The following is a 25,523-nucleotide window of genomic DNA, read 5'->3' as shown; positions in this document are numbered from 1 at the left end:
TTGTTTGTGAAATTGGTTTTCATGCTTGAGATAATCGGATTTGTCACAAGAATGATTTAGGTGTAATTGTACTCTTAATTTCAACTAAAATTTGAACTAAAAAATGTGACCTTAAAACTAATACTGAAGAACAATGGAAATACTATTGTGGTGTTGTTACAATGTAAGTTAAAAGGAAGTATTTTGATTCATTCTACTTGCTCGAGTATACCATTTATTTTGGTAAGTCACCTTTTAAAGCAGGTTTTTTGAATGAAGTATAATAAGCAAAATTACAACACTTAGTAAGCCTTTAAAAATGGAACTGCGGAAATGTGTATTTGAAGTGAAGATAGTCTAATTGTTGAAGATTAGAGGATGCTAACTGAAGAATGTTAGAGTGGGTGTTTGGAACCAAAACATCCCATAAAGAATGGGGAAATAAAGAAATGGGCCTGGGCTTTAGGTGAAGAAATACCTTATATAAAGGTGGTACAAAACCACAGTTGATAGTATTAACAGTGAGTTTGAGAAATTATTTACCACCACATGTTGCCACACTATAATTGTTGACAAATTAAGATATTTAAAGTAGCCATGTATCTGTTGGTGTAAACCACAAGGGATGGTTTTATGTAAGAATATGAAAGTATTAATACTTACATACTGTAGGGAATCTGCAGTAGGAGAGATGAAATCAGTCTTAAATCAGCTTGGGGGGGAAGTGTTCGTTCCTTGCACAAATATGCTTTAAAACTACCATGTAATTAGTCACCTCATGTTCCCAACATCTGTAAAAACTACTTCAGCTGTAGCATAGCAATTATAAAAACATTAAGAATATAGCAAGCTGCAATTGGATAACTTTTGAGAGGGGGGAAACTTTGAAAGGGAAGACTTCAGCAGTGTGCAGTGGTGGATTCCGTAAGTGAGAGGTCTTCTGAGTTCTCTAACAGGCTTCAATTTAATTCTTAAAGTCACTGTTCTTTTTGAAAGTGTGTGTGGTGGATTTTGGGTTATCTTGTTTACTTGGTAGTCTTTTGTGATTAGAAGTTGTAAGGCACAGGAAATAGCTTTATAGTTCCTTCCTCCCACAAGTCGTAATTCATATGTGGCCATCAGGATGTTTTTCTTGGCTTATCTCTTTCTGTGCAGTTTGCCTTGCACATCTGCCACATAAATTATGAAACTTAACTTGAAAAGCTGAAAATGTATTTCAGATCCTACTGTACTGCAATGAAGATGGTATCGTTGGTCAGAAAGAGCATAATTGCAACTTGCATAGAAGTAATGCTTCTGTAATAATACCCATGTACTAAATTGATTGGTGTCATATTTGTAATGCTTCTGAGGAGTGGCTTAAAAATAAGTAACTTCAAATGGTCAAGTATCAGCTAATGTTGCGCTGTTACCTCTGTGTAACCTGAGGTATTTCACCAGGCATTTTGGCAGATGGGTACCCATCTGTTTCTTCATTGAATGTGGACTGCTGGCTTCATATTTGGTATCCATATGTTTCATCTGTAAGGCTCTAAATCTAAGCTGTGTGTTTTATAACAAAAGTGACATTACTGACAGGAGCAAAATGCAAATGCATTAAGTTTGTTACATGTTTTTTAGTTAGTTTGTCTTCAAGCAAGGAGAGAGATGTTGGCTGAGATTGAATATACAAGTTCACTGAGGGGAAGAGCAGCACCATCTTTATTTTGAAGGCAATTAATATATTTTTCTCTGAGTAATTGTTAGTAACATTAGGTACGCAAATTCCTGAATGTCCGTTATATTATTTGGGAAAACAAGTGGATAAATGATGTCTTATCTTTCTGTCCTCTGTCTGTGAACCAGTCTGCATGTTGAGCTTTCTAAGGTAGTGACAGACTGTCACAGGGCAGTGAAATCTGATGCTGAAATGCATCTTTCAGTTTGACTTTGTTAAATCCTTTCAGTTTCTTGAAACACAAATTTGGACCAGTGATCAGATTTAATCCTTCAGAGCTTGAAGGAAGTGATGCTAACAGAAATCGGTGGAGTTAATGTATGATGCCCCTTTTTGTGACGTGCTTCTTGCATGGTGTGCTGGCCGCTAGTGGTTTTGGGAGGTGGCGCTATGCGGATTGGGATCGTTTCTTTTTTAGCTCACCAGTTCAAATGCTCTGTTGAAAGTATTTGATGCCCAGATGGATAAGTATTAAATGATTTCTTTTTTAATTGGAAAAAATGTTTCTGGAAACTAATTAACAATTTAATAGATGCCAAGATTCCCACACCTGCGAGTGGGGGAGGTGTATCCTGTACTCAGATGAGTTGCGTAGCTTTTTTTATTTACTGTGTACTCTTAGTAGTTGAAACTAACTTCTGCACACAGTTTAAAAAACGATCATTTAATGTTAAAATAACTTTTTAGTATCTCAGAAGGCTTTCTATTTCCACTCCTGCTTTACAGGAACCTTTTAATCTAGATACTAAAAACAGTTTAGATGCAGGACTCGTAGAAGATGAATGGTGGGGATAAGATGGTGTGTTCCCTCCCCTCCAAAGGCTTCGTCTTAAATGCATGCGTGTCTGTGGGTGGGGGTTTTTAGATAACTGTATTGTGAAAATGTTACTGGGATCTGCCTTATCTCTTCTCCAGATGTTGCATGTTCACTTTGCTCATATTATTTGATAGTGCATTCGTTCATTCTTTTATAAAAAAACAAATATGGCTGCAGTCTCAAACTTGTAAAAGCAAAGCTACATTATACATATATTTTTGCCTTAAGTTGTCAGCCCCTGTACTGATTTTGGGGAAATCTGAAAATAAATTGCTGCTGTTGTGTTTGGATAGTATTCCTAAAACATGCATCATGGATCAGGTGAACAACAGCTAGTCCCTATCTTGTCTTATAGTGGAAGACTGCTAGCTTCTCAGCTGAAAGGGAGCAGACGACCCAACTGTTAGGAGAAAATAAGCTGCTGGAAGACAAAGCCAGCACTTTAACTGTAGGAGCAGAGCATTAGCTCAGCCTCCAGATGTAAGTTACTGCTGCTTTTGTTCAGAGGTTTATGTTGAAGCTACCACTGTGCTGGTAACAAACCATCCATATGAGAAAGCACTCCTGTTCTTATCTGTGTGCCTTTCCATAAAAATCGTAGCGATGTTTAGATGGGATATGCAAGATGAATAAATGAACCAGCTGTGTACGTTCTTCCTTACTCAGAGTTAAAGCGAACTTTCCTTATGCTGTAATTTAATGGTTTCTTAACTATTTATTTTTCAGACTGCATTTATGGTCCTGTCTGGTTGGACAGTGCAATCTATTAATTTTTAAATCCAAGAAGCACAGCGTAGAGCTGTGTAAGTGTATTCTTATTGGGTTTTGTCCATGTGGACTTTAGGGACTGTTACTGTAACAATCTCCTTTGCTGTGTCACCAAGTGAGGTGATGAGGTTTCAGTCTGAGTCAGTATCATCTGTTCTGTTATGGACTGAATTTAAAGTTTGCTTTGCTTTTATTCACTGTGAAAGTCACAGGAAATGTGGAGAAGACTTTCTAAAAATAAAGAAGCTGGTAACAAAATTACAGAAAGTGATATTAAAGTATTAGTATATGAGACTGCCTATTGAAAGGATAGTGCTAAACACATAGTTATTTAAAAGCTAGAATTATATTGTGTCTCTTTTGGCACCTTAAATAACAAAAGGTTAAAATATTTATTTCTTGCAAGACTTGGTACCATGCTACATAGTGCTGTACAGTAACAGAGCTTCTGTTGTCTGCTGTTCATCCAGACCCCTCCCCCTCTGAGACTAATTTTTTTTCTTTAAAAATATAATTTCTTTCGTGTTGCTATTTGTTTGAATAGCTTTAATGTTCAAACTATATTTATGATAGACATACATGTATATAACGCTTGAAATTTTTTTTCTACTGCACTTAGACTTTAAGCAGATATTTGCAGAATGGTGTCTCATTGGAAACTGTTAATGGTGGTAAAATGTAGAAAGCTTCTCATCTCAGCTTTTAGTATTTTAGTGTTCCCAGCTGTAAAATTAAAAAAAGGAAAACAGAAGGTGCATAATCCAGTGATGTCCTTGGAGTAACAGTTAAAGGCATAATATTATGCACATAGGAGTCCCATGTATACATGATACTGTAATTGGTTTGAAATATACATTGACAAAAACTTTTTAACTGTGTAACCAGGTTTCTTGTTCCTGCTGCTCAGTCCCTCAGCACAGTGGGCAGCTTCCCAGAGGTTTTCGAAGTGTTTCTAATTAGGCTTACCCTGTCCAATCCAAGACCTTTATCATCACTATAAAGAAACTGTTGTAACATACCCTTTCTGTGACTTCTGTTTATTTTAGTTTTCACAAGATTAGACATGGCATTTCACAGATCTTCTGTGGATCTAATGTCCAGAATTGTACTTGTGTCCTCAGTGACACCACCTACATCAATAGCAACTCTAATCCTAATGGTGCTTTTAATGGAGTGGTCTGACTCTTGCCCCAGGGCATATTCAAGGCTCTTAAGTTTGTGCAGAAACATTGACTAAGGTCTGATAGGCTTTCTGATTCTTTAATATGTTTTAAAGCAAGTTCAATTCTGGATGGATGGATATTTATTATTCTTTCATTACCTTTAATGTATAAATACCTTCTTTTCTCATGGCACTTATTTTCTCTATTGCAGGTTCCCTGTGCACATGCTATTTGAAAGTTTCTGCATGTTTAAGATTCTGCTGCTATTTGAGCAGTAATATGAAATGCTAAGTTTATGTGTCATTTGAAAATCTGAAACTTTGTGAGATATAGCTCTCTACTCCTTTCCTGCTGAACGCTTGTCTTAAGAATACTTCAAAAGAACATTGCTCCCAAAATCCAGCAGTGAACTGTAAGCTTCCTTTATGAGTTGTGATTTCATGCACTTGAATGTCAGGGTGATGAGGGAACAGAACACCACTGGCCATGGAAAAAGTCTGGAAGATATAGGAGATGCTGGGGAGCATGAAGTGGAAGTACGTAACTGTGGCATTCTTTTGGGAAGATCGTGGGCATTGAACTATTTACTCTTACTAGTGCTATGTGCTGCATCCAAGGTTCTAACTGAAGTGTTGAATCAAGTGAACAAAGACAAGAATTGTTGCACCTTTTTCTTCAGCAGGATTACTGGTAGTGTGTGTAAATCATTGTTATGAAACATTTTGTGAGGGTTAACCTTAGAGTTTGGTGGTTAATTTTAGAGTAGAGATTAGCTGAGAAAATCGACTCCCATTTCTGTTGCTGACTATGTTCAGAGCCTCATGTTTCTGCATCCATGTTTCCAAAGTGTTCCTGGTTCAAGGGATATGATATAGAGAGATTTAGGGTTTGGGGTGGGTTTTTTTTTTTTTTCAGTGATTCAGAACCAGCAATGATTGATGTGGGATAATTAGTTCAGACACAACAAAACTGGTTGTAGTGTTACCAATTGGAAGGTATTACTAGAAGCAGTATAGTTATAGTTGTGTAATATTTTATAGGTGATTATAATCTCCTAACAGATAATTGAGCTGACTTCAGTTACAGCATATGAATCTGTAGAGAACACCTTGTGGTCCTGAACAAGTAAAAATCTTTACTCTGAAACAAACGTTTCAACTCATGATGTTGTGATTATTTAATTTTTTAATAGAGTGTTGGGTGGAAATACAATGATTTTACTTTCCTGGCATAAAAGTGATTTTTAAAAAAAATTTTTTTTCTTGGTCTGGAAGAGGAAAGCTTTCATTTTCAGTATTTATTTTGTGGCTATTTTACAGAAAAAACACTGAAGAAGTGCCAATACGTTACTGAGAGCAGAGTACACCTCATCCTTACTAATATTGTCCTTCTGAGCATTAGTATCTTGATTCATGTATTCCTATGTAAGGTCAGAAGCCTGAGCAGAGTAGCCAAAATACAGCTATCAGAGCCTTATACTGGAGTATGTTGAAATCAAACACAAATAGAAGTTTCCTGCAGATATATTTATTGCTTACTAGTGTTTGTGTGTATTTATGCCCACATTGCGGGTTACATTCAGTATCCACTGCTATGGGGGGGAGGATGGGACCCGTCTTAGAGTATGCCTTAAAATATGCCATCCTGTGAAGTGTTCCTTCAGTCTGGAAGGCTTTATTTTCAAGCAGGCCATCCACAAGCTGTCTTTCATTTCCGTGTTTCAAAGAATAGTGCTCAGAGGACAATCTCAGACCTGTAGGATTTTTATCCTCTTATGCCTGAAAGCTTAAAGTGCTTTTCAGACTGTTGCAACTGTAAGGGTTGAAGTGGCAGATGCTTGGTAAACTTTTTGACTGGACCTTGGTAGCTTCTCTGAGTTTTATATGGGTAGTTTTATATGGGTAGGTACAGAACTTCTTGTCCCCGCTTGCTTGTCTCCCTGCTCTCCCTAACACCAACTAAACATTATTTTTACCTGAAATTATACATTTGAGGTATGTGCAATACTTCCTCTCACCCCTCACATCCCTCTCCTCTCCCCCTCTTGCTTATATTCTGTTTTTTTTAGCACATATAGGATATGGCACCTGGATCCAGATGGCAGCTTTATCTCAATTTACAAATCTCAAAATGTAACTTAGAAAAAAATGTGAAGCTATTGACAATTGGTTGAATCCTTTGAAAGATTTTTCTTTTAAAAATGCAGACAAAATTGTGGACAAAGTAGTATTTTGGGGGTATTTCATCTCTGGTACATCTATTCAGTTTCAAAATATGTTAAATATAGTTTATAAAATGTATGTAAAACTTTTAACTATATGTATATATTTTTTTAAGAGGAAGTGTGTCTTATTGTCTGATCCAGTCAGAGGTGATCAGATATTTATAACTGTTACCCACTGGCTTTTCAATAGCAATGTCCATTTATTCATGTGGAGGAATTTAGTCTCAAACTTGAGCTACCCATTTAGTGTTGCTATAATTGTAGATGCAAACATTTGAAGTGGAGCCTCCTCTTGCAAGAAATTAAAAGCTAACATTTTGTTCACCATCACTGTGCTTATTGTTTCATAGAGATGTGACAGTGCCCTCTCTTGGCTTTTCTGAACAGTTTTTGGTTTTGTTTTTTTTTTAAAGAAACAATACTGAAGTAATTTTTAAGGGATACAATAAAGAGTAAAAATCATCTATTGACACTAGTCTGTGATTTAATAGACTAAGAAATGTAAGACACAAACAGAAAAGAATGCAACAGTTTGTAATGTTAATGTCAACGCATTTATTTATTTGGTGTGCCTTTATTTTGGATGTAACTTTCAAAATGTGTTTCATGTGTTTAATGTCTTTGTCCATGTCAAAAGTTCCCGTAAATGTGCTTGTTGCAAGATTCTGGTTGTGCAGGGTTTCAGTTAACGATCTGGGGTAAATCCAAGCGCAGTCTTGCAGATAATAGGGTGCTTTAAACACTGACTGCGAAGATAACTTTGTCAGTCTTGACTGTTGCATGCCCGTTTGTTTGCAGAGCAGGCGGTGTCCATGCAATCCAGCACGATTCCCTGGAAGCTGCCCAGTACAAACTAATCGGAGAGCCCCCCCTGGTGTCTGAAAGTGTCCTCGGATATTAAAGTTACATCAATCACAGGAAGTCTTGGCAATCAAGCTAGTCACTTTTTCCCTTCACATCTGGACGTAAATTATTTTTTTGTTGCAGAGGTCACAGGAATCATGGGTAGGGCATGGAATGAGGGCCATAGAAAACATGGGAAAGGAAGAATAAAACTGTATTTCCACCTTTTTAGAAATGGTTATTTTTAAGTGACCTGGAATGATGCCAAACTATACAACAGTTTTGTTGGGTTTTTTTTTTTTCCTTGAAGTTTACATTTGTTGCTGAATTAAATGTGGCTTAAAGATACTTTGTTTTGGAACGCTTTGTGCCATTAGAGCTCATCTTGGCATTTATAAAACAGCTTTCTCCTAGTCGCTGAGAACAATAACTTTACTGCAGGAGGGTTTTAGAAATAGAGCATGTTTCTGTACTTACAGGGGTTTAACTGCACCTTCTTTCTTTTGGCATTACCTAATTTCCCTTGTTTTCCTTCCATTTCCCCCTTTCAACCCCGATGCTGCTTTACACATGCACTTTGAGCTCTTCCATAGTTAATGCTGGCATTTTTTTTTTTATAATAAGTTTGCATCTTTTCATGTATTTTCCAGTCTTAAATTCTTTGCTCTAAGAAATGAAGGAAATGCTTCATTTTATGCTCTTCCCCCCCCCCCACTCCCCATCAAGTCTCTCAAACAAGCGCTTAAGGAGGGATTATAAAAACAAACAGAACCTTTCCATTCAACTCCCTGCCTTTCCTTGCTTGGACAAGGGAACTAGTGTGCTGAAAGCTGCAAAGTGCTGAAGCCTGTAGCTTTGGGGTTGTGTGTTTTTAGTTTTTGGTTTTTTTTTTTTTTTCATTTTTTTTGTTGGTTTTTTTTATGTTCCATGCATATGGGAAATAAAGATGGTATTAGTTTACGTTTGTATGTATGGTAAAGAAAATGTCAGAAACAGAAGCTTGAGGTGCATTTAGCATAAATGAATTTGTAAAACCTTAATTGCTGTTGTTCATAACTACTGCTGTGTTCCTACATGCTTTTTTTTGTATAGATAGGTTCTGTTAGCTTGCTGATTATTTATTCAGTCATGTAGCTTATGCTCTCTTTAGACACAAAGTTGAATAAAATCGTACATCAGAATCTGACAGCAGGAATTCTCATGCTGAGAATCCAAGATTAAGTCCAGGAATTTTATTCTGTTTTAACAATTACCTTCTGTGTCTCCTTTCAGACTTAAGGAGATCTTATTCTTGTTTCTGCTGTTTATAACTCCTAGTTCCAAGATCTTTGCTATCCTTATGCCAAATAAAATTGAATTAGTATTGCTTGAATCCTGCTTCGTGCCAACTCCTGCATGGACAGAGGGATGACTATTAAGCATCTTGATTTTTCTTCTAATCCTTTCAGGTTCACAGGAGGTTTTTGAGCAGCAAATGCCTTCTCCACATTGTATTATAATATCATTAGATCTCTCCTACTGTTTAACCAATTTGACTTTATGGTATGGTTTGTATGTTGAACATAGTCATCTTCCAGGGGTTTTTTTTGGCTTCCGAAACTGGTTGTATGATGTACTTTGAAAATTTACTTAACTGTTAAAACTTTGGATACGATAGGTGTAAACATGTAATTCCTGGGTTATTTCAAATACACTCCAAAGTATGTAGGGAAAGCAGAGGCCACTAGGTTTCCTTTTACTGATGTTTCATTACTATTATGTGCCATATTATTCCATAACTAGAGAGCTGTTTTTCAAACATTCTCTGTAGGAATGATGGTTTGGGCCTGCTCACTCATCTTAAAATATAAGGAAAATCGTTGTGTTAACAAATGTATCTGGATGCTTTTAGGGGCACAGAGGAGGTTGCTGGGCTTATAGTTGAATGTTACCAGTTTGAGAGATTCATTAAAAAAAGAAAATCATATATTGACTACTTTAATATAACTGATACAGAAAAATTGCTTCCTTTTTCCAAGGTTACATTTTTCCGTGAACTCTCGTAGAGACAGCCTGAGCTCCTTATAGTATTTGCATTGCTTTAATCATAATACAGAGTGCTCTGCAGCTTTTCTTCTTTTGCTGTTTTCCCTTCATTAAATAAATTCAAGCTAGGAAACAGACTTCCTAGTGAATCTTATCTCCCTTACTTCAGTCTTCTGTGTGATTTTTTTTTTTTTTTTTTTAAAAACTAAAACCTGTTTGATACAGATATTCTTGAGTTTCACTTGTAGCACTCACCATTCAAAAAAAAAAATCTGCTTCTGATTGAGTTATAAAGCTTCTTGTGAATAACTATACACCATACAAACCTGTAAGCAAACCATGTCTGGTTGGGGAAGCTATCAGCTTTGACTCTAGTGGTTCGGTTTAGATTTTAATTTGACCAAAAGCCATTTTTACTGGACTGAATCCAGCTGTAATGTAATCCCTAGTTTCTCATCTGTATTCTTGAAGACTAATAGAATAGTAAAACCTTCTTAAAGATAACTTAAATGTGTTGTACAGTGTCCTCAGGGTAACTTCTGCACTAAAGATGTTTTCTTTCCCACCCTGTAGAGGTATCTCATTAAGTGAGATATGCACTAGTGTCATTATTAAGTTTTCATGTGTTTCTCAGTTTTGATGCTAATCTTCATGTGTGTTAATTTTTTTCCTTTGCAGCACCAATGTGGTTATGAATTATTCAGAAATAGAGTCTAAGGTTCGAGAAGCAACCAATGATGATCCATGGGGACCTTCGGGGCAACTCATGGGAGAGATTGCCAAGTAAGTGATAATTTGGCTCAGTGATGAAGAAAAGAAAGGTGCATTTTATACAGGAATGTGAAATTTGCTGCTAAATCAACTCTGTGGTATGCTGACTGATAGACCTGAAAAGTTGCTGTAAATCAAGTCTTATTTTTTTAATGCATAATCTTATAAAGTATTGAAAACTGTCAAACAAAAAATGAAGTTGAAGTATTTTTGAAATTCTTGATTTTTATTTATGTAGCCTCATAATTCTTTCAATATATCTGACTTTTTTGGGGAGTGTTTATTTTCAAACTGCTTTCTTGTGACTTTTCCAAATAGAGCAAAACATGTAAAATTCTTCCTTGAACTTTTTTCTGTTAAAATGAGTTTGGAAGTTGCGTGTTTGACTAGTTGCAGTGGTTATTAGGGTATTGATGTTAAAAATTATTTTCTTCATAAATTAGTGAGGTTCTTTTAGTGCCTCAGATTTTTAGAATTACTTTTTTTCTTTTGTAGTACTGGTATGTAAATTGCTTTTATATGAGTAAGAAATAAGGATAGCTTTTTCCCTTATAATGTCATCAAATGTGAATGGGCTTAGATCAAGCCTGCCATCTACTGTCAGCCCTGAGTCTTAACAAGCTATTGTGGCAAACCATGGAGAATAAAATTTCTTTACGCCTTTTGTTTAATTCTTTAGGGCTACGTTTATGTATGAACAGTTTCCAGAACTTATGAACATGCTTTGGACTCGAATGCTGAAAGACAATAAAAAGAACTGGAGAAGAGTTTATAAGGTGTGTATGTATATGAACTGGAAGTATTCAAGACTTTGTGTTCGTCTACGAAGGACATAGTGCTTATTGCTAGTATAATGTTGTGATGTAGTGTCTTGTTTAGATACTGCTATATCACTTACTCCACTAGCAACCTATAATTTCTTTCCTAACTGTATGCTTTATAATTCTGTTAGTGAAGTCAAAGACATCTTTCAAATGCTGTATATGAAAAAACCAAAATTTCTGGTTTTAGAAGTGTGTTGAAGATGCTACTTAACGAACATAATGGAGTGATTACATTTTGCTGATATTCAAGTATTGGGGTAGCATTCACGTTTTGAATCTAACCAAAGGAGTTGTTACAGTGCTCCATGAGAAGCAGATGATAAGTTATTGTGCTATCAGGAAAAGGTTTTTGAAGGAATTCAAGAATACCTGAAATAAAATGGAAACTAATCTTAATTTTCTGCCAATTCATAATTCTCTAAAAATTGTAGTTTAGCTTTGAGTGGACCAAATTTTCTTGCCGATCTTATCATATGAGGCTTTTATATCCTACTTGTGTTTTGGAAAAATAACTGAATCATTTGCATTTTTCTTGTCTTTGGCTAATTAGCATGGTACAGAAACTGTTTGCTTAAGATTATATCATGCTGCACTTAAAGTGGTGTTCAGTGTTCACTGAATTATGCAAATATAACCTCATTTTTAGAACTGATGTATTAGACTAGCTTATATTTTGTTTTTCTTGATGCCAGGATTGTAACAAGACAGAATTAATTCTAAGGCATGGTTTGTGCTTTTCACAGGTGCTTGATGTTTTGTATTCATAGTAATTGTTTTCCCTGACGTACAATGTAAATTAATATTTAATGCTATCACACATAACTACTTAATGTTATAAAGACTGCTTGGAATTGCTTATCAGGTTTGGATAGGTTGAAATATAATGATAGTTTTAACTGATAAAGGCACTACTTTGGAGAAAGTGCATTAATTTTTTTTCTAGATAGAAATCCTCAACATAAAAAAAAAATGCGATTAAAGTACTATTTAAACTTCATTTGTTTTGTCGCTTGCTTAAAATTGTCCTGAAATGCAGTTTTGTGTATCCGTTGCATCCTGCAGAAGGCTTCTTAAATTTCTGTAGGAGTTACTCTTCAGTGAAAACCATTGGAAAATCGTGAACAAAAGAGGCAAAAGAAAATGCTTCATTTAGCAAGGTTAATGTTTTAGCTTAAATTGCTACTGCTGTCCTTTAAAATAAGCAGTAGCTGAGGAAGGTAACTACTTGTGATTTAGTAATAACAAATCATAGTTTGACAAATACAGTTTTGATATTCTAAAGAGCAAAAGGTGTAAGTGGGGAAAACGTGGGTTTTTTTCTATGTGAACCCATATAATAAGCATTTATTTAAATAAGGGGAACGTCTTACTAACTAATTTGGGGAGGGGGGTAGGTTTGGTTTTCTATTGCTTTTTTTTTAAAAAAAAAAAAGATAGAGCTTTTGTTCATGCAATCATAAGGTGCTTTGTATTTTTATAGTCTTTGCTGCTCCTAGCTTACCTCATAAGGAATGGATCAGAGCGTGTTGTTACAAGTGCCAGAGAACACATTTATGATTTGCGATCCCTGGAAAATTACCACTTTGTAGGTGAGCAATAGAAAAATCTCATAAGCAAATTAAAACAGTAGTTGGAGTTGTCAGTCACCTGAACCAGCTTAGAAGCTTCCCCAGTCTAATTAGAATGTGACTGTTGCCAGTTGTGTGAAGAGTGCAGAATCCAAGACGTGGGACCCTAGAGTATTAATTAGTGAAGACAAGAACTTGCAGAAAAGACTGGCTAATAACAACAGAACCAACACAACATGAGTGTTCGGGTTTATATTAAAATATGCACTAGAGACTGGTCCCCTGTGGTGTCCATAAAGGAATAGCTTTAATCATATGGGAAGAAAAGGTTAGAGCTCCAAAACACACACATCTGTTTGAAGCTGGGGTTTTTTCCTCCCACCAAATAATATTTACAGTGCAAAGGCAGCAAGGCCAGTGTGTGTTTTGAATGTGAAAAAGGCTGGGAAAGGAGCACATTTAGCTTGTAGTACATCCCAACTGAAAGCAATTTTTCAAAAATTCAGTTTTGCAATAAGACTGAGTTCTTGCAATTAAACTTGCAAAAACTGTACTAAAAAGACTGAGGAAAAGAGGTTATATTTTGAAGGGTTAAAATTGTTCAAGTGGAGAATATAACTTCTGTCTCAGCCTTTGTTAATCTTTCAGTGTTTCAGCAGCAGTTAAATGTTTCTAAATACACCATTCAGTGAAAACTATCATTTATCCAAGGATGAAAATCTGTGTTGAAAGAAAATATTTGGTCCCTTTTAAACAAATGTAGTGGATCTTAGGAGTCATAAGATCTTTCTCTGACTGGTGTGTTCATAATTCAAATTTTCTTATCAGTTTGATGTTCAGTATTGCTGCCTCTGATTTATTTTTTCTTCACTTTTCCCCCTTCTTCCATCCATCGTCTCTACCCTGCATTACTTACACAGACGAAAATGGCAAAGACCAAGGTATAAACATACGCCAGAAGGTAAAAGAAATGGTTGAATTTGCTCAAGATGATGATCGACTTCGGGAAGAGAGGAAGAAAGCAAAGAAGAACAAAGACAAATACATTGGGGTTTCTTCGGACAGTGTTGGAGGGTTCAGATACAGTGAGTACTAGGCTTTCTTGGTCAAGGATTGACAATCTCGACTTTTAACTTGGCTTAGATAACACAGATAACTTAAGGAATTTCTAAAATGATCCTTTAGATGCTTTTTCTTTATATTTCTTTAATTGCCAGTGTTACTATTTTAAAAGAAACTTTGCACATTTTCCCCCACATACAAATTTAAATTACTTGCTTGAAAAAATCTGAGTTAATCTTTTTTAGATAATAAACTAACTAGAAACTTATACAAATGACATTAATGCATTGGCTTAGCCAAAACTTACCTGTCTTGTTTTTATCCATAGGCAGAGTCTCATTGTGAAATGAATGCTGCTGTAGCAGAAGTAGATAAATAAATGCCCTTGTAAGTCAGAGTTTTAGTCAGTCTTTAATTTAAAAAAAAAAAAAAATGATACTTTCCACCCATCACAGCACAAGAATTGCTTCACCCACTCCTGCCAACCTCCTTGAGAACCATGGGTTAATTTGGATTAGGGCTTTTAGGGCAGTAATACTGTTTGGGTGAAACAATGTAAATATTATATGTCATTAAACTTTTTGGTTTCCCAAGTAATACTGTTTGGACACTTGAAAGATATCTGTGGATTATCTGCATGGATTCTGATGTCTGTCAGATCTGACTTTAAATATATGCACTAAGTACTTTGTAAGTGATGGAGCTTATATGTCAGGAGTTTACCAATACAGTTGTTACTGTCTCAGTTTATGTGTTTTTTAAAATCTTGTTTGATTAGTACTATAGGTCCCATGTGCTTTTTGAAGGAGGGCTCCCAGGGGTAATACCAAATTTACTTTGTGTAGACATGCTAAGCTTGCAGCTGGATGTTGGTTGCACAGCAGACCAGTATGCAGGCTGGAAATTTGGTGCACAAGTGCTCATCTGTAAATTCTAGGGAATTGCGTCTGCCAGTGAAGAGGTCATAGTTAACACCAGAAAGGAAGTTCTAAACTTTTCCTTAAAAAAATTATATGTATATTATATTTAAAACATGTATATTATATATTTTAAAAATATGTGTGTGAAGGGTCACTTGGTCATCTGCTCCCTCATAAAAAATCAGAAGACTGGCCATCAGATTTTAAGAAATCAAAATTCCAAAAATTAAAGCATCCAGCCATCACAAATCTCAGCCATCGTTGCACAAGGTGCCAGTCCTATATTGAGCTTCGGTCTGGTACTTGCAATAGGACCTTCATTACTAAGGTCCTTTATTTAAAAACATACACACACAAACCAAACAAAAACAGAAAGAAAAAAGTCATCCAAATGCTGTTGACAGGTAGTCTGATGTACCCTGGCTTCTGGAAATAAATTCACCCATTTTCCTGAGGTGACCAGTGTTCTTCATGTGTGCAATGAGTTCTGTCGACTATTTGCATCTTCAGCATAGTGTGTTTGTAAGATCTTGGCCTTAGAGGATGTAATGCCATCAGCTTGTCTTTGTTTAGAGAGGACACAGTTTTCTCTGACAGGCTTGGTTAGGTAAAGGCACGCAACCAGTACTATGTTTTGCTTATCAAGTCCAAGTGTGCGGCTTCCTCCTTGCTCCCCAGTCTATGCCATAATATGTAGCAGGGATCTGAACTTGAACTGGCTTTTATGTCGGATGTATGTATCCCAGCATGTCGTCCATGATCCAGCTGTCAGTCTTGAGATGTTTATCTGTGTTTTCTTTTGGCCTGAGTAAATCTTTGGCTGCTTTTATTAAGGGATGAGTCCCCAAGTCACAATGGCCCAAGGCTCTGGTTTTGTTAGAGTCAGTGACTTTGAGAGGAGGGTTTGGTATAAGATCTGAGTAGTAACTGTGCAGGACTTAAACTGCACCTGTTCCTCTCTGGTGCTATATATGTTTTTTACTCTTCTTCACTGTGAGCCTTAAACTTAGATTTGCTCTCTTCTGTTTTTGACAGGTTACTTTTCTGTGTTCCTCTGTTCTTCCTTTTTCCTCATATGCAGAGTAGTTCAAAATCTCTATCTCCATGGCAGGATATGTCTTGTTTTATTATATTCTTTTAGGCTTTTGCTACCTGCTTGGAATTCTGGTGATTCTCTTTTTAGGAAATACTTATGAGTCACTTCATTTGTGCTTTAAGTGCATGTCCCTCTGTTCTTTCACTGAGCTTATCTTTTGACTTGCTCTGCACAGAGTCGTGATCCATCCCTGTATGCTGGGTAGAAGTCTTTCTCCATGAGCTCTTTAGTTGTCATTCCATTTTTTTAATTTAAAGGACTATCTCCTTTGTCTTGTATTTCATTTTTATGGTAAAGGATTTTCAATTATCCCTTCATTTGTTGAGTAAAGTCCCATCTGTGTCCCCACCCCCCCAAAAAAATTTTTTTTCTAGCAGCACAAAACAAACTTTATCCCAGGTCAGACTTCTAATCTAAAAGATTCTAGTTATTTAAATATAAAATACTTGTATTTTCAGAGCTTTCCTTAGCAGTTTTTGCCCTGAAAATACAGAGCTCTCAGGGTTTTTTATTTATTTTAAAATTTCTATCGCACAAGGAGACTTTCTAATGGAATCTACATTAAAACGTTTGAGAGCCTGACATAAACTGAAATAAAGCCATTTTATTCTCCTGCAAAATTTAATAGTAGTACATTTCTTAGCAATTTGTCCTTTTTCAACGTTAAAGATCTCACTGAGTATCTTGCTGATTTGTAACAGGTTCGCTACTTTGAAAACATTTGTCTATGCTTTATGGATCTAAACAAATACCACTGGAGACATGCACTTATATCTTCAGTATGAAAATACATCCTGTGGTATAATGATATTATCGGACAGATATAACTCAAATTTTGCACCTTGTGCTGGAATCCATAATTTTCTCTTTAATAAAATGGCTTAATTGAATACATCTTGAACATTACCTGAGCTACAATATAATTTGTATGTACCTGGAAGTAATGAATTTTTCACAATTCTACCATTTCACCATTGCTACTCAGTTTTACTCAGCTTAAGTAAAAAAATTTAACTAGTGTTTCACATTTTTCCATAGTACAAAAAAATGCCTTGTTTCATTTGTCTGATGGCCCAAAATATGTTTGTCTAAAAGTGTTGTCTAGAAACTAATCTATATTGGGTTGTTTTATATACCTATATTTTCACCAGAAGGTCTGATATAAGATCACAATACAAGTTAGTGTGCTGTGCTTCTGATAGTTAAGTCCTTGTTAAAATGTAAGTGTTGTTTTTTCTTTTAATTTAAAACTCAGGTTGGCTGGGTGTGTAGAAATAAACCCAGGCTTAAGTTTTTTTAAACTTTCTTAATGATATTGTACAGCAAATGTACTTATTTCAAGTAACACTGTCAGCTGTTTGTAAGCTAAGGTACCAGTATGGAGGTCTTGAATACTTGATTAGAAAAAAAATATTTTGGTTTCTTGGTAATAGTGTTTAATAAAGATGTTCAGGGTACTCAGTGGCTGCTGAAAAGGTGAGTTGCTTTACTGCCTCTTTTTTTAATCTCTTTAAAATCTTTTTTATCACCGAGTGTGGAAAAGAAAGAACAGACAGTTACCATGCATTGCACACTTACCTCTTTCAATATTTTGTTACTACGCTTTTATGCGTTCATGAATGTCAGTGTATGAAAAACCATTGACTTACCTCTGAGCACACAGCTTGGCCGGGAATGGAGTATCATGCATTAAGTGACTGTTACAAAACTGGCATGTCCCATTTCTGATGAGCTGCTTATGCAGCCAGGGTTGATTGTGTGCCTGTTGTGCTTCTCCAGCAGAGTCCAACAGTGTCCTGATGTGCTGTGCTGTGCAGTGCATTAAGATTTTGTCGTTGTTACAAAAGTCTTTGAATCTGCATTCCTGCCACTTAATGATTGGCATTACATGCTGTGCCTTGGTGTAATAGTGTTGATTCGGCACTGTGGGAGCTTTCAGTTTGCTTTGAAAACTTGTAAGGTTTATGTATGTAGGGCAGGGGGGCTTGAGAGTGATTCCAAAAAGACCACAGGCATTTATTTTTTTTGTTATCTTTAGTTATCTTTATTTCTTATCTTAATGCCTTACACAGGTGAAAGATACGATCCTGAGCCCAAGTCAAAATGGGACGAAGAATGGGATAAAAAACCAGCTTTTCCATTCAGTGATAAGTTAGGTGAGCTAAGCGACAAAATTGGAAGCACGATCGATGATACCATCAGCAAGTTCCGAAGGAAAGATAGAGAAGACTCTCCAGAAAGGTGCAGGTACTAGAGTTATTTTAACATGAATTTATTCTGTGAAATTGCTATTATAGAGCTCTTTGACATTGCTGATTATTAGTTACAATACTCTGCTATTAGTTACAATACTCTGCTATTCTTTGTGTGGAAGCACGTTCGGGTTCACTACCTGCTTCCTGGACTTCTTTGCAGCTCTTACTGGCCTTGGGGAATAATGTATCTCTGTCAATAGTTATCTGCTCTTGGCTGCCTTCCATTACTACCCCTAGCTTAGATAGCTGCTAGCAAAGCAGGGAATTTGGCTGAAATTTCCTAAGCTTTTCCTTGTCCCAGCAATTTAGCAGTCTTCCTTCTGCCAGTATACTGGAGGCTGCCATTTAATGCTACAGTTACTCTGAATGCTGAAGTACCAAGGAAGAGGGAGATGTAAAATTGCTTAGACCTGCCTTGACGCAGTGCTTCTTCCCTGAGCTGATCTGAGGAAGAACAGACTGCAGGTGACTTGCTTTACTATTTAAAAAAAAAAAAAAAAAAAAAAATTTTTTCAATTTCAGTTGAACCTTCTTGAGAAATTTGTTGTATTTTACATCTGGCCATTAAATTCTTCCAGTAAGGAAGAAAACATACTCTGCTTTGCCTGCAGAAAGAACTTTAAATACATCACACTTCCACAGGGGCATTGAATTTTATTATCTGGAGATCAAATTCATACTTAACAGAATCTGAAATTGCTGTAGAGAAAGTGCTCAAGTATATTGAAATAATTCCCTTTTGGGAAACAACTTAAAATTCAAATTTGCACTGAGATTTGATTAATATTTTTTACAGGAATATCTTCAGATATATTTTTATATATGTGTGTATAAAAATACACATGCACACATGTGTATATCATGCAAAATTGCCTGAATTTTGTAATGAAACAAATAACTATAATGGTAGCATTTCTGAGAAAAAGGCAGTATGGTCCTCTTGCTGAGGCATTAATAAATCATAAAACTGGTATTCTTTGCACACGTCAGGGTTCCCTCTTAGAATTTACTATCAATAGACTACAAAGAGAAGGGATCAGAAGAAAAGTAAACAATTTCAAATTTAACAATAGTATATTGCTGTGTGCTTTTCTGTACTTACCTTTCAAAAGCAACTTGTCACACGATTTCTGCAAAGCTCACCATGCACATTTCATGTACAGGATGTACAGTTCTTTTTATCTTATTTCCTTTGCTTTATTTCTGAATGGCTCCTGGTCTCTTACTTGTACTGATACAAAATCTTGCACCTTCCAGTGTTTTAGACAGTCCTTCCTGCAGTCTAATCTTTATAAAAAGCAGCTTATTTTGAGGACTTCTCCACTGGACATCTCTATCCCAAGTTACACTGATCTTTTTCTCTGGCTAGTACTACATTTTTCGGTTTTGTTTTGGTCTTGTAACCCTTGTCCCTTTTTTATTTTTCTTCCATTTTTTTGTAAATGTCAGGTGTGGTATTTGTCTTGAAATTTATGAAAGTAAATTCAGGACTTGAAATAAAAGGAGGATTCTTTGGGACATACATGAGCAAAACCAATTTGGTAGTTGCTGGTTATCCTGCTGTAAGAAGGAACCCAGGTTGCAGCAGTATGGCTTCTCTAACATTGCTTCAGCTACCAGCCTGAAATTTCCTTTTAGAAGGTATTTTATCAGAGCATTGAAGTGAAGAGATTGCTTTCTACAGAAGGCATCAAAGGATCTAAGAAGATTGAACTCAAGGTTATAGAATGTCTGTCTATTTATACTTAAAGATACTGTAAATACAAACCTTATAATACATGTTCTATTAACAGAATACTATATTCTGTATGAAGTTAAATATTGAAACTGAATAGAAACATGAAATTTTAATTATCACGTGACTTAAGCTTACAACAACACATTATCTTGTAAATGCTTCATGAAATCCATGCATTTCTGTGTTTTCACACTTCAGCAAATCTTTTTCTAAAAACAAAAAAGAAGCCTCCAAAAACTTGCTAGTTTATTTGTAGCCTGCTGCTATATAATAACATTGAATTAAGTTGTCGTTTCCCTTGGAAAAGTGACTAAATGGGGATACTCACTCAGCTGGCAAATCTGCTGTTGCACGTTCTATTGTTTCTATCTTAATAGCTTTATAAATCATTATTACTTTAGTACTGTAAAGCCAATAAAGGTCTTAAAGCACAAAGAATACAAGTGACTTACACATCTTCACAGTGGTTAATGGGATTGGGGTGACACCATCTTTGCCTGCAGTATACACACCAGAACAACTTGGCCAGACTTCTGGATTTCTGACTCTACTTGCAAAGCTTGTAGTTTGCATAGAAGAAAAAAAAAATGCTTGAAGTAACTAAGAACTTAACCTGTGATATAGCTGGCTTGAGTTTACAGTAGACTTCTGTGAAACTGCAGTTCACACAGCTAACTCTGGAGAAGCCTAGTCTGCTTTTTTTTCTTTAGAAGAAAAATGTTAGTACTGCTGTGGGAGAATTGGATTCTTTTTTCCAGTAATATGTCCCCTTGGAAGTAGAGAAGACCAGAAGCAATACCCCATGGGGTGGGAAAACCTCCAGTTTTCTTTCATAGTGCTTGTTAGTTCTTAGGCCTTAGGCGAATAAACCAATTGCTGCTCTGAGTCTAGCCTTGTATGCTGAAGTTTTATTTTCTAAATTATCTGCAGATATACAGAGGTTCTTCTGAAACATTACACTTTTTTCATAAGAATTCTTAAACTCTGTCAATCCTTGTTTCTCAAGTATTCAGAAAATTTGATGCAGGTAACACCAGAAAGGAAGCAAACTTTTTGCATCCTTTTGTAGGAGTACTACAGTCATGTTTAAAGGCAACTTCCATGTAAATGATTACTTCTGTAGTAAGGTATAATTCAGGTAGTCTCAAACTATCAGAAACTATTTTATTGCCTTAAATAACATTGTTCAAAAAACCCCATACCACAAAAACCTCAAGGCAAAGAAAAAGAACGTGTATCCATACTTTTGTTTCTGGAAGTTGCAACCATGTACTTCCTTTGCAGAAGTTTTTTTTAATTATTTGGTATAATGCTAGCTATAATTTTTATTTTTAAGTTCATTCTGCTATTGTCAGATGAAGCACTGCAATTTTACTATTCTGAGCACAGTAAACACACTTAAAGGGAACATTAATCTGTAATGTTTCTTTTTTTTTGTTAATGTGACCATTAAAAACAGATCTCCTGAGACAGTTTGGAAGCAGTACAGGTTGTCATAGAAAATTGAGTATTGTAATATTGTAATATTTGTCCTGCTTTCTGGCATATATGTTTAATTTATTTTCTCAAAAGCTTTTAGACATTTATTTTGCTGTAGATCACCAAAGACTCACTTTTTTTCATTCTCACATTAGAGAGATTAATCTCTACCAGTTCTGTAGCAATAGCTCCATTGATCAGACTTTAATGGTTGTCAGTCACTTCCTCAACCGACAGAATGTGTATATGGACTAGGCAGACTCTGTAGTGATGACAAGAAGTACACTGCAGCAGGCTTTAAGAGACTGAGCCTTAGTTGTGATTGTCCTGGTCTTAGATACTTTCAACATGCCTCTCAAAGGCAACGCCATCCACAGTCCTCCGAGGCTTTTAGGATGGATGTACCATGTGTACCATGCTAATGTGCAGATCGGTCTTCTCTGGGGGCTTGTATTAAAAACCTGATGTCACAAATGAAAATGTGGTTGGTGGTCCCCTCTGTTTTTGTGCGTGTAGGTAGGCTATCTGCAGAAATCCAGAACTGGAACAGTAAGCCTGTTGTTGCAAGTCAGGGTTGAAGTGCCTTGGAAGGATAAGGTTAGGTGATGCAATTTGAGCGCTCTTGTCTGTGTAAGGCTGGCTCAAGCAAATGCCAGTAGTCGCTACGTTGGGCAGCAGCTATGATATTTTTCTTTTAAAAATAAAGAATTAAAAAAGGGAGTGAGCATTTATTCACTGATGTTAATGAATTGAGCCATCCCCAGTGATGAGTAGGTAATATGCATAGAGGAAATGACACATGCAATGTATTCCAAAAGGCCCACTATTGTTAACAGAAAACAAAGGCTACCCTCCAGAGTATATCGCAGTTACTGTCATATTGCCACTGACAAAGGGGCAGCCTTTCTTAAATTTTGCAGTTTTAGTATTGTAATGCATTATTAAAATATAAAAACCTTCCACTTTCAACTATGTTGCTAAGGGAATTACTATTTCAAAATATGTTTCAACATATTTAAGCTTTCTCTACAGCAATTTTTACTGTTATGTACAAATCTATCTTGATTGCCAGTAGGCATCATGACTGTTGGGTGGGGGGCAATTGGCTTGTTTGTGAAAGACTTAAAATATAAAAGTAGAATATGTAACGGGTTAAACAAATATTATGCAGGGACATTTTAAAAGTTTTCGCCTAAAATGGTGATACTTTCGTTCTTTTATAGAATAAATGTGTGTTCTCTGATAGAAAATGAATAGTATCATTGCATTGCATAATTCTGTAAACATTCTTTTTCCACAAACACTTTAAAGAATATAAAAGCCTGTTTCTCTGGAAAGGGAAATGAGTTGAAATAGGAATGGAATTCTTGAAATCTGAAAGACAGTACCTGTATTAGGTTCCCTGCTTTCTGTCTCTTGGTGTAAGTACTGAGCAGACCTGCCAACTTAACTTTTTGTTGCTGAAGTGTTACATAATGTGTGGGGGAGTTCCTGTCAGAAGGTAATTAAATGTACTGGATTTAAACACTGATTTCCTATTATCCTCTGCCGTGGACTTGCAGTTAATGTTTAACAAAATAACTTGCTTTTCTTCATCACTTTTGTACAATAGGTGCAATGCTGTGTTATGTAGATGCATTATGTAAGGGTAAAACATTTCCTTTCTCAATTGTAGGAAGAAGCAGAATTTTTGTTACGAACCATTGCTACAAGGAACTACAGTAACCAAAACTCTTGTTGCTTAAGCCAAATGTCCACTTAAGTAACTGAGAAGTCCATCACGAATGGTATTCTATCGCTTTTGTTTTTCTAGTGACAGTGACGAGGAAAAGTCAAGAAGAGGTAAATCTCCCAAAGCTGAATTTAAAGATGAAGAGGAGACTGTGACAACGAAACACATTCAGATTACACAAGCTACAGAAACTACCACCACCAGACACAAACGTACAGCAAATCCTTCAAAAACCATTGACTTGGGAGCAGCAGCACATTATACAGGGGATAAAGCAAGTCCAGAACAGAATGTTGCTGCTCATACTGCGCAGCCAACAGCAAAGGTGAGACAGCAGAGCACAATAAAACATGACTTTGGAAACAGTTTTCTTCTAACCTCTGAGACAATTTCTAGTTTAGGGTAGAATTTTTGTTATGCAGTCTTCAAGGAAACTATTTCATCAAAAATGTTTATTTGGGGTTTTCAAAGGCAATGGAACAGTTTAATTACAGAATGGCTTTTTGTGTGATTGCTTTAAGATGTAGAATTTTTAAAATGTAGTCATTACCATGTTTTACTCTCTTCAGGAAAGCAAAGATAAAATCTTGGCCTGAAGTGTGAAGGATTCTCTGAACCTGCACACTTATTGACAAGTTATCAAGTTCTTTGGTTATCAGAAAAAAAACTGAGCCACTAGCTGTTCACTATTTGATTTGAAATTTAGCCAGGTTCCGATGATTGGTTTCAAAGACAAATCTGCCATCTCTCCAAAACAAGACAAAGCACCCAAAAAACCCAGAAGACTTCTCAGTGTCATTTAAGATGAGTGATGACATCATGAGATGAGATCTATTGTGTGATTTCTTCTTCAGGCTTCTGTGCCCTCTGGCAGCAAGTCATCTAATGACCTGGTTGATCTGTTGTTTGATGGAGCTAGCCAGCCAGTCTCGACAGGTAGGCGTATTTTGATTTTATTTTCTTAATGCATATTTTGAACCCTTTCTGAGGATAAGCTTGTTTATTGTTATATAGATAGAGTAGTAGATAAATTGAGAAATGAATACTCAAAAAATTCAGAGCTGCCTAGAACCTTTTGTAGCAAGGTACTGTATGTGCTATTGCATGGGACTAATAAATGTTAGCAGCACAAAGATTAACTGCTAGATCAGTCTGTCCAGAAACTGTGTTTGTAATGCAGTTATTTATAATTAACTCTAAAAGCAAGTGCAATCCGTTCACATTCAAGCATTTCTCATAGTGCAATTCAAAGGCTAGGCAGCTGGAGATGGATGATCATCATGTAAGCTTTCATCTAAAGTATATGGCAAACTTGTTTCTTTATCCTATTTTGTCTTGGCACTTGGTTGATCCCAACCCTAATACCAAAAAGAAATTGCTACCTAAAAGTACAATTATTCATTGTAAAACACATCCCTTCAGTCTCTAAATATGCAGTTGAATTTTAAGTCCATTAACCTTCATATGGACTTACCCTTACACTCTCAAAATGCAGTTTCTTTTTAGGAGTGTGTTAAATTTCAGTGCATTGCATACAGGACTGATAAAGGAGTTCAACGGTTTGGTGGCTTGCTTTTCAAAACCTAAAACTTTAAAGACTTGTTATTGTGCTTAGAGGTTCTTAATGTCAACAGTTTTGATTGTGGCTAGCATGGAATAGCAAAAGAACTTCCATGCACTTGTGGTCTAATGGCACAGTTGGGAGAGAGTTAACTGTGGGCAAAATTTTTGTTTAAAGGTCACTTTGAATAGCAAATAAAATATGAGCATGTGCCTTTTCATAGATAGAAACCACTCATGTAACTTCTCTCCATTACACATAAGCAACTTCTCTTATTATATATGGGATCATATTCACATTGTTTGTAGAAGTGTATGTGTGTATCTTGGGGACGACAGATACTCAGCTCCAGTCTTTGTTTTAAAATCACATGAGACTGTACCAAAAAAAGGCGGCCCAGAGTGGCTGCAGGCCCACACATGTGGCAAGGTGGCTGCATTCATGAATATGTAAAGACTACTCTTACTTCTGTCTGAAGTTATGCCACTTCTGTGTGTATTGTAGTGGGAACCCCTGTAATATGTCACACTAGTTATTTTTATTAGAATGCATGAGCAAAGCTAGTATTATGAGCGCTCTATGCTTCACAGTTCCTTTCATCACTAGGCTACCAAAATGCTACCTCTGTAAGTATTTAATAGAATATAAAATACATCAAAACTCTATTGGAGGGGAGGAAAACTGTCATGGTAATTTAGTATCAGAGATCTGTCTCAATCTTTCTTATTTCTCGTGGATCTTTAAACCTTTGTGCACTTTTATTTTTGGGAAAGTAGATAAAGTTTATATGTCTGTTCTGAAATATGTGTTAATTCCTTATGGCTAAGAAATAAAATTCATTTCATGCATCTGTTCCTTTATGCACAAATGCCCCCAAATTTAAGGAACCACTTATTTTGCGTTATTTTCTATTTTATTAACTTCATATATAAAGGTGTTCATTGTGCATTGGAGTTAACCACAGTTCCATGGAATTGTAAT

General features: G+C 36.0%; 1 protein-coding gene across 2 annotated transcripts in view; it reads left to right on the top strand.

The window, feature by feature from the left end:
• Positions 1-25,523, top strand: part of CLINT1 (clathrin interactor 1) — a 52,967-nt gene that overhangs the window by 17,858 nt on the left and 9,586 nt on the right. The window contains exons 2-8 of one of the 2 annotated variants that reach the window (XM_075509570.1): positions 10,215-10,319; positions 10,987-11,083; positions 12,612-12,720; positions 13,620-13,784; positions 17,850-18,018; positions 23,063-23,306; positions 23,836-23,917. In XM_075509570.1, the coding sequence (XP_075365685.1) occupies positions 10,215-10,319; positions 10,987-11,083; positions 12,612-12,720; positions 13,620-13,784; positions 17,850-18,018; positions 23,063-23,306; positions 23,836-23,917 (971 nt within the window). Of the gene's footprint in view, positions 1-10,214; positions 10,320-10,986; positions 11,084-12,611; positions 12,721-13,619; positions 13,785-17,849; positions 18,025-23,062; positions 23,307-23,835; positions 23,918-25,523 lie in introns of both variants that reach the window. The other variant, XM_075509569.1, reaches the window with a different exon arrangement.

This window comes from Mycteria americana, chromosome 8 (genome assembly GCF_035582795.1).
Source record: "Mycteria americana isolate JAX WOST 10 ecotype Jacksonville Zoo and Gardens chromosome 8, USCA_MyAme_1.0, whole genome shotgun sequence".
In the NCBI taxonomy this organism is placed as follows: domain Eukaryota; kingdom Metazoa; phylum Chordata; class Aves; order Ciconiiformes; family Ciconiidae; genus Mycteria; species Mycteria americana.
This window is presented reverse-complemented; position numbering and strand designations above follow the sequence as displayed.